At 50.5% G+C, this 9,621-nt stretch overlaps 1 protein-coding gene across 2 annotated transcripts; it reads left to right on the top strand.

Annotated features, from left to right (window-relative positions):
• The first annotated feature begins 4,141 nt into the window (after positions 1-4,141).
• APLNR (apelin receptor) lies at positions 4,142-7,971 on the top strand. 2 transcript variants are annotated; one of them, XM_069091660.1, is made up of 2 exons: positions 4,142-5,586; positions 7,661-7,971. In XM_069091660.1, exons 1-2 carry the CDS (start codon positions 4,599-4,601, stop codon positions 7,780-7,782), a joined length of 1,110 nt encoding a protein of 369 aa, XP_068947761.1. In that variant the 5' UTR covers positions 4,142-4,598; the 3' UTR covers positions 7,783-7,971. The 2 variants fall into 2 exon arrangements, with proteins under 2 accessions (XP_068947761.1, XP_068947760.1); XM_069091659.1 differs by having other exon boundaries at positions 4,142-7,971.
• The last annotated feature ends 1,650 nt before the right edge of the window (positions 7,972-9,621 follow it).

Raw genomic sequence — 9,621 nt, 5'->3', positions numbered from 1 at the left:
TGGGTTGAGATCTGGGCCCTGTCTGACAAGGTCCCTTTCAGTTTATTATGATCTCAAGTCATAGGATAATTAGGTCTAGAACTGAAAGTTTTCTAGGTCAGGGTCCTGACCTTCTTTGTGTCGTGGATGGATACTCCTTTGACCTTGTCTGGGAAAGCCTATGGACCTCTCCTTAGAATCATATTTTATGGCCTATATTCGTAATTGAAGGAAATACTCAATTTCAGTTAAAGATAAGCAAAAATAAAAATGTCATTTTCCCCTATCCAAGTTCACCGGCCTCCCTGAAATGCTTGAACCCCAGCTTGAGATGAAATCACTGTCCAGACCAAACAATCCTGCTGTAGCTGTACAATCTTATTTTGCAGACTAAGGACCAGAGAGGAAAACTGATTGACCTGAGGTCATACCGGTAGGAGTCACCAAAGCTGGGATTTGAACATGGGCCACTTGATTCCCAGTCCAGTGCTCTTTTGACCCCACCATTCTTCACTAAGCTGATTCTCTACTATGATGGTGGGTTGAAGGACTGAAAGAAGAATGAGACTATTTCTGCCTTGACCAGAGTTCTGGTTGGATTAGGGGGCAGGCCATATGGCTTTCCTGGGGGTGATCCTAGACGACTCTTGACTGGAAGCCAGATCTTATTATCACTTCCGCCATCTTTGGCTCAATTGGTGCCTTCTCCCAGTCTCTTTCTCAGATCCAGCTCCTTAGGAAACTTCATTTATCCATTAACCCCCTCTGGGGACTGGAGCCCTGAATGCTAGGAGGATTAGGAAGTGGGATTCACATCCTTTCATACCACATGGAGGGTCCAGGCTCCAACCTCCTTCTGGTAAAAAGCCAGGATGGGTTTAAGGGAAGGGGGATGGGGGGGAAGGATACTGCTTTTGTTGGAATCGTCCCCCAACTTCCTTTGTTCCAGGGAGTTCAGCCTTCCCTGCTAGACTGCTGTGATCTCTCTCTGTTTTGGAAGGTTTCTGGGGGAAGCCAAAGGAAGGCTCAGGTCTTGGTCTGCCCACCCTGCCCCACCCTTGTATTGTACTAAGTAGCAGCATTATTACTGTCCTTCCTGGAACAAATTACACTATCATCCATTATTAGGGCACATAAAGTAGCTCTTGCCCCTCTCATCCCCCCAGAAGGACTGGATTTATCCACAGTAAAAAGAAGTACCTTATAACACCTTTAGAGTTTGTTATTGTTTAACCAATCAATCAATAGGCATCTATTAAGCTCTTACTATGTACCCAACACTGTGCTCAATGTTGACTGTATTTGTGGTGGGGATATTCTTTGTTGGGGCCAGACAGTGATTTTATCAGACTAGGCAGCTCCCACGTGATGAGACTTCTACCAATGCATGTCTCCACTTGGAAACCTAGAAAGTTTCCTGGGGACATTATAAAATGAAATGATGTGCTTAGGATCCCTAGGCCAGGATGTGTCAGAAGTTGGGGGACATGATCCCAATTCTTTCAGACTTTCCATCCCTAGTATACATTTTCCTTAGAGTACTGCTGAGAGATAAATAATATAAGAACCCTTATTGTCTTTTTCAGTTGAGGAAACTAAGTCCTGAAGATGTAAAGGGGTACAGATAATAGGTGGTGATAGGGCCTGGATTCAAATCCAGCCTCCAGCCTTGGAAGATGGTGCCCTTTCCACTACTCTCATCTGCCTAACACTGACTTTGAGTCAGAAGGCAACTTAGAGGCCAGTAAACCCAATTAGCTCCCTCATTTGTCTTTTCATTGTTCAGTCCTTTCAGTCATGTCTGACTCTGGGTGACCCCATTTGGACGTTTGTTGGCCAAGATACTGGAATGGTTTGTCTTTTCCTTTTCCAGCTCATTTGACAGATGAGAAAACAGACAAACAAGGTGAAGTGACCTGTCCAGGGTCACACAGCTAGGAAATGTCTGAGGTCTTCCTGACTCCAGGCTTGGCACTCTATCCAATGCACCTCCTGGCTGCCCTTGTCTTTACATTAGGTGTCCCCAATACATGGAGGGCACATTCTCCTTATCTCTGAGACCTCTTATAATCTTTGGTTTTCTTTAAAGTTCAGCCCAAGGGCTACTTCTTGCAGGAGACTTATCCTGACTCCCCACTTTCCTCTACCCCTGCTCCCATAACTTTGGATATTCCTGGTATATATGTGTCTGTCCTTTCTCCAGATATAATAGAAAATCCTGGAATTCAGAGATGACTTTATTTTTGTCTTTGTCACCCCTTAGCACATTGCTTTAATAGAAGAGTTTGCTGATTGATTTTCAGATGAGGAAACTGAGGCCCAGACAACCAAGCTAGGATTCACACCCATATCCACACACTTTCTCAACCAGGATACCTGGTGAGTTGTATCTGGCTGGGTCAGGGCTACTGAATGTGGCCTCAGAGCCAAGGAAGGTAAACCAGCTCCTTGTTTATGGGCATGCTCTGGGACTGTTCAGGAGACAGCTTTAATCTGGGTCTGATGTGGATAGACAATACTAGGCAGGTGTCTTCTCTGTGCTACCACAGATTTGCTGGATCATTTTGGGTAAGCCTCTTCCTTTGGCTGGAACTCAGGTTACTGTAAGTAAGACAAGATTGAGGGCAGCTAGGTGGCCCATGGGCCTGGAGTCAGGAAGACTCATCTTCCTGAGTTCAAATCCAGCCTCGGACACTTCCTAGCTGTGGGACCCTGGTCAAGTCACTTCACCCTGTTTGCCTCAGTTTCCATGAGCTGGTGAAGGAAATGGCAAATCCCCTCAGTATCTCTGCCAAGAAAACCCCAAGTGGGGTCACAGAGAGTTGTACACGACTGAGTCACACAGCTATCACGTATCTGAGGCTAGATTTGAATTCAGGAAGATGAGTGAGTGACTCCAGATGTCCCAAGTTCTATAGGCAGCAGAAAAATCTATTTATTTAGTTGTTTATTTATATTCCCCCCCCAGCAGAATAATTTAATGCAAAATGTGTTGAATTGGAAGGCAAACTGTGTTCAAATCCTGACTCTGCTTGCTACTGTCCATGTGACCTTATATAAGTCACATAAGTGCCATGCCTTAGTTTCCCCACCTGTAAAATGAGAGGTTGGGCTGGATAACTTCTAAGGACCCTCCCCCTTCTAAGGTTCTATATCTCTTCTGGCTCTCCTCTATGCACTAAAGTCCCCTCTACACAAGCCATCCTTTGTTCTAAGGTCCCTCCAGACTTTGACATTCTATGCTCCAAGGTCACTCCCATTGCTAGCATTCTATGCCCTAATTTTTCTCCAATTCTGACATCCTATTTTCTAAGTCAGCTAGGTGGTGAAGTGGATACAGAGGTGGAGTCAGCAAGATCAGAGTTCAAATACTGCCTCAGATACTAGGTGTGAGCCTGGGAAAGTCACCCACCTCAGTTTCCTCCACTGTAAAATGGGGATGAGTACTCCCCTCCCAGGGTGGTTGTGAGGCTCAAATGAGATGCCAGTGTAAAGCGCTTTGCTTGACACACAGTAGGTGTTTAATAAATGCTTGTTTCCTTCCTTCCTAAATTTTCTCCCTCATTTAACACTCTACATTCGAAAGTCTCTAATGCTGATAACATTATGACTAATATTATGGCTTTGCTGTGCTTGTAGATACAGCAAACTCCCTGAATTTCCTCTATAAGAAAGTCTGTCAGTCGGAGGAATGGGGTCAGATTCTGGAGATGAGATGTGAGTGGAGGGGGTAGGGCTAAAGGTAATGCATAATACCTGGGGAAGAGGCTGGCTGGGGGTGGGAGGGGAGTTGAAGGGGTGAGCCAGGAGGGCAGATAGGGTGGCTAGAAACCTCAGAGTATCCTGTGAAATCTCACACCCACTCCTCCCCCTGGACCTTTTCCTCCTTCCTGGCTCCGGTTGGATTTAATCTGCATAATTTACTCAATTTAGAGGGCTGTTGGTAGTGGAGTTTCATGGGCTGGGAGAAAAAGAGGGGAGTGTTAGGAATAGGAAAAGGTGTGAAGGGGTGTCTAAAACCGGGGATCAGAATTGTAAGAAGAGGGGATGGCTGGGGGAGATAAGGAGTAGTGGAGAGGAGTCTGCACGAAAGTTGAAGATAAAACTTCTGCCCAGCACAGCAGGGGTTACCCAGTGACCGGGAGGGGAAAAGGGGGGGGGGGGGGTTCCTAACTTAAAGATCTTAAGGCTGACTTGTGAGGGGCTGATCTGGAGGTGGGAGGAGGGAGCAGCTGTCCAAGGAGGAGACAGAGACAGGAGGCCGCGAGGAAATTCTGGCCACATCTGTCTGAGCCTTGGCTAGACAGGAGGGAGGCAAGGCGGAGAAGAGACCAGAGGGGAAAAGGCAAGGAAGTGGGAGAAACAGAGGAGTCTGTCCCCTGCCAAGTTTGCTCAGATCCAGGGGCGCTCTGGAGACGCAGAACTTGTCCTCAAGTCCCCTTGCACTGGGAGGTTCGGATGCCCGGGGGTTCCAGCCGCTGAGCACCCGTGTGAGTCTGTTCTGTCCAAGTGAGCCCCGAGACCTCTGTCCAAGCTGAAGGAGCCAGAGTGCTGAGTGGGCTGGCAGCGCCCTCCCACCTCCTTCCCTGAAGCTCCTTCTGCTTCGCGGGCTTCCCAGCATGGAAGAAGGACCCGATTTTGACACCTACTACGCGGGAGAGAATCAGACGCTGGAGTGCGAGTACACTGACTGGAAGTCGTCGGGGTCCCTCATCCCGGCCATCTACCTCCTGGTCTTCCTGCTGGGCACCACCGGCAATGGCTTGGTGCTGTGGACCATCTTTCGGGGCAGCCGCGAGAAGCGCCGCTCCGCAGACACCTTCATCGCCAGCCTGGCGGTGGCCGACCTGACCTTCGTGGTCACGCTGCCCCTGTGGGCCACCTACGCCTACCTGGACTACAGCTGGCCCTTCGGCGCCTTCGCCTGCAAAGTCAGCAGCTACCTGATCTTCGTCAACATGTACGCCAGCGTCTTCTGCCTCACCGGCCTCAGCTTCGACCGCTACCTGGCCATCGTGCGGCCCGTGGCCAACGCCAGGCTGCGGCTGCGGGTCAGCGGCGCCGTGGCCACGGCGGCCCTCTGGAGCCTGGCCGCCCTGCTCGCCCTGCCCGCCATGGTCTTCCGCTCGGTGGGAGAGCTGGAGAACAACACCAAGCTGGTGTGCTACATGGACTACTCGCTGGTGGCCGCCGCGGGCTCCGAGCTGGCCTGGGAGGTGGGCCTGGGCGTGTCCTCCAGCGCGCTGGGCTTCGTGGTCCCCTTCGCCGTCATGCTGACCTGCTACTTCTTCATCGCGCGCACCATCGCCGGCCACTTCCGCAAGGAGCGCAGCGAGGGCCTCCGCAAGCGCCGGCGGCTGCTGGGCATCATCGTGGTGCTGGTGGTCACCTTCGCGCTCTGCTGGCTGCCCTACCACCTGGTCAAGACCCTCTACATGCTGGGCAGCCTCCTGCACTGGTCCTGCGACTTCGACCTCTTCCTCATGAACGTCTACCCTTACTGCACCTGCATCAGCTACGTCAACAGCTGCCTCAACCCCTTCCTCTACGCCTTCTTCGACCCCCGCTTTCGCGAGGCCTGCGCGGCCATGATGTGCTTTGGCCAGAGTGGGTGCTGGGGGGCGGCCCCTGGGACCGGGGAGAAGTCGGCTAGCTACTCCTCGGGGCCTAGCCAGGGCCCCAGCCAGAACACGGCAAAGGGTGGGGAGCAGCCCCAGGAGAAGTCCATCCCTTATAGTCAGGAGACCCTGGTGTCCGACCAAATCCTAGGATAGAAAGGAGGCGCTATTCCCTTCCCGACGCCCAGCTCCCTGAACTCTGGGGAGAGTGACCAACTCCCCTTCTTACTGACTCCTCTCTTGGCAATCCCCCTCCCCCCAGTTCTTTTTCTTCTCTTTCCCCTACATTTCCCTGTTTTCTTTTCATTTTTTCTTCGTGGCCTCCGTCTTCCTCTTTCTCTTCCTTTCCTCTCTTTTTTGAACCCTGCTTGTTACCCTTAGGTGTTACTACAGGTAATAAGAGGCAGAGGGGAGATTTGAACTTAGGTCTTGAGATTCCCAAGCCAGGGCCCCTTGCTTATTCTCCTTCTTTCTGCCCACCTCAGTTTATACTCTCTGCTTTCTTATCCTTTCATATTTTCCTTCCAGAGTCTTTCAAGGGAACTGGGAATGGAGGAGCACAAGGGAATTGTAAGGATTTGCCCCCCCTCCCCCCCAGGAGGCCACAGAGGTCTTTGTCCTGTTATTACTTTTGGGAGAGTTTGGAGGAAAAAGGGGGCAGGGCCTGAGGAGAGAGAGAACCTGCCTTGCAGAGGAGGGGAGGCAGAGTGGAATCTGACGGTTGCTACATCTTGGATGGTGATCTCAGTGGTTCATTGGCCCCCTCACTTGGGCAGCAGGCAGGGCCTCCTGCCCCGTAGTTAACCACTATGCCAGGCTGACCTCCCCTGGCAAAGACTTAATAACTTCTTGGAAATGTATTTCTCATTTGATATTGGTCTGTCCCTCTTAATACTGGGGAAAGAAGAGGAAAGGAGAGAATCCCCCTGCCTGGGATTGGGGAACAGGATGGGGTGTTGGTGGTAAAATTTATACTATCCCATTTGAATTATAGGGGGGCAATAGGGAACAGAAGAATGATTGGGTGTGGTGCAGGATGTAAGATGATGGGGGACAAAGGAATTTGGGGTTCTAGTTTGAGAGCTGCTTTTCTTTCTGTCTCTAAATTCTTCCCTCTACAGGCCTCCCTCCCTGACTGTGCTTCCCTGGACATTTTGTAGATCCTATAATTGTGTGTGTGTGTGTGTGTGTGTGTGTGTGTGTGTGTGACTTGATAATTGTCACCACTGAATGACCCCCACCACGCTCCCTAATATTTACCCTGATGGCTTCCTTGAATCTAAGGAAGTGCCGTGTTAGGGGAGATCTCACTTGCCCCTTTCTGGCATTGGGGGCACTGGCGGCTGGTCCGTCACTTCAGAGAGAATAGTGTTAAATGAGAGTTCCCTTTAGACTTCTAGGACCCTTCCAGTAGCTTATCTTCTGGAAACTCTCCTGGCTGTCTGCAGTGTCTGCAGGCTGTCCTGGGTGTCTGCAGACCTGTCCCTTCGTGGGCCTGGTGCAATTTTCCTTTAGACTGCTTTGTTCCCTTTACCTTGGGCCAAACTAGGGACGTGCACTCCAGGCAGGGACAGTGCTTCCCCCGGCTCATCCTGCCCTTTTCCTAGAGTGGGAGGGAGCCTCCCTCTTGCCCCTTGTTCCCAGGGAGAGCAGCTGACTTTAGAGGCCATGCCTGGAAGTGTGAGAGACCTCAGGGGAGGATGGAATGGCCTTCCTGGCTTCTCTTGTCTCCGGGGTGTTTATGGAGTGGGCTGTGGACTATGACAGGGCGGGAAACAAAGCAATACATATTAACACCTTTTGGGAGTGGGGAACAATTGGGGGTGTTGGCCCCAGAGAACTCTGGGAATCAAGGTATAAGAACTGCCTCTCGGGCAAAGATGCAGAAACAAGAAAAGCCCAGCTCAGTCCCCATGACCATGTCAGCTGCCTCTGGGAGGTGGTAAAGGCTGAGGAACTGAGGGTGGGAGAGAAGGGCAAAGGGGAGCTTGGAAGCAGGGAGTAGGTTCCGACTCCCCTGCCTCTTCCTACTCCAGACTCTGCATTTGGTTTGCTTTCTGCAGGCACCTGTGCCGAGCTTGCTGATGCCCCCAAACCAAGCACTCCAAGAGCCAGGGCTTGGCCCTCCCGGCTTGGGAAGGGAAGGTGGTATCACCCTAAAGCCCTGCTTCTTGGACTGAAATGATGCCCAGGATTCATCTGAAGACACTGGGGAACTTCTCTGGACTGAACTCTCATCATACCTGTTAGCAGTCACACTGTCAGAGTCTGAGAGGAGGGGCTCCTGGAGCTTTCCTTCTCCCCATCGGGAGCAGTTGGCAGTTTCCTATTTCATTTTGTCATTGTGATTAATAAAGCCCATCTGTTTTGAGTATGTGTCTAGTAGCCAAAATATTCCATCTTACGCAGGGTGTTGGGATGGGAAAGAGGAAGCATAGCAGCCACACCCAGGGTGCAAAGTGCAGTGGATGAGGGAAAGAGAAAAAGGAGAGGGAAAGAAGCAAAGACATAAGAGGCACAGTGAAGGGGAGTGGAGGAGGGAGCAAAGCAAGGGGAAGAGGGAACAGAGGAAGAGGAGACAGGGATGGGAAAGAAAGGTGGGGGAGAAAGGGTAGATATAGAAAGCAGGGGAAGAAGAGAGGGATGGGAAGGAAGGAAAGAGAGGCAGGGCAAGGAGAGAGAGGGGAGATGGGGAAGCAGAGTAAGGAGGAGAGATGAAAAGAAGAAGAAAGGAAAGGCAGAGAGGGAAACAGGCTACGGGGAAGAAAGGGATAAGAAAAGAGGGAAGGGAAGAAGGGAGATATGGGGAGCAGGAAAGATAGAGGAAGAAAGAAAAAGGGAGAGCAAGGGGAAGGGAGAATGAAAGAGTGAAGGAGGGAAAGAGATTGGAAGTGGGAGAGGAAAAGAAAAAGGAAGGGGGAGAGAAGCAGAGAAGGGAAAGTGGGAGAGAAGGAAAGGGAAAGAGGAAGAAGAAATAGAAGAGTGGAAAGAGAGACTGAGGAAGAGGATAGGAAGCAGAGAAGAAAAGGGGGAAGGAGAGAGATGAGGGAGAAAGGGAAGAGGAATAAGAAAAAAGGAAAGAAAAGGAAAAGGAGAAAGGAATGAGGAAGGAAAGACAGGAAAAGGGAGAGGGGAAAAGGGAAACAGAAGAAGCAAGAGAAAGTGAGGAGAGGGAGATGGAGAGAGAAAAAGAGAGGAAGAGACAGAGGAGAGAGGAAGACAAAGGGGAGGGTGCTGGTGAGAGGGCCATTGAGAAAATGGGAAGAAAGGAAGGGAAACAAGCAGGAAATGGGGGAATGAAGAACAAGAAGGGTGGAGGGAAAGCAAAGAAAAGAGGAGATTTTAGGGATTGATAAGAAAGAAAACCATAGGGAAGGAAAGAGGGGAGAAGAGCTAGAATTGAGGGCAAAGAAGGGGCAAAGTCAGCTTCTATGACTGGAAGTCTCCTGTTGGGCACCATGGGCTGGAGGTTGGGAGAAGGCTCTGGGTAGGGGTTTGGGGAGGAGGGAAGGACTGGAGAACCACAAAACAGATTCACACAAATCTTAAGAGAATAGGGGATCGTGCTGAAGAAAACAACAGCTGTATCTGATTAACCCTATTTCCTTTTGTGATAAAGAGAGGAAGGCCAGGATGAAGTCCCAGATTTCCTGCCTACCTGCCAGGATACAATTCCTCTCACCCTTAGGGGCACTGGAGAACTCTTGGGATCTTTAGATCTTGCCCTACAAGGGTAAGGAATACTGACAGAGAATTTCAAGCTGTTGGGGAATAGAGTCACAGAGGACAGAGAGAGACCATGAGCAGCTAGGTTGAGGGCTGAGAAATAAAGTGGAAGGAGGCAGGAGACAAATGGTGGAAAGTAACCAGGAGAAGAGACCACCTGGGATAGCTGAAGCAACCCAGAAGGGGAAGGAAAAAAAAAAAGGAAGAAAACGAAGGGGCGGGGAAGGGGAAGGGGAGGGAGAAAGGAAGGTTTATGCTGTGTGGAGGGATTAAAGCATTAAGACTGGAAAGGTAGGTA

The sequence above is a fragment of the Petaurus breviceps genome, unplaced genomic scaffold, assembly GCF_028583685.1.
Source record: "Petaurus breviceps papuanus isolate PSGF00001 unplaced genomic scaffold, PetGlider_PUasm1.0 188, whole genome shotgun sequence".
In the NCBI taxonomy this organism is placed as follows: Eukaryota; Metazoa; Chordata; class Mammalia; order Diprotodontia; family Petauridae; genus Petaurus; species Petaurus breviceps.
The sequence above is the reverse complement of the archived record's forward strand: the minus strand, read 5'-3'. Positions and strand labels throughout refer to the sequence as shown.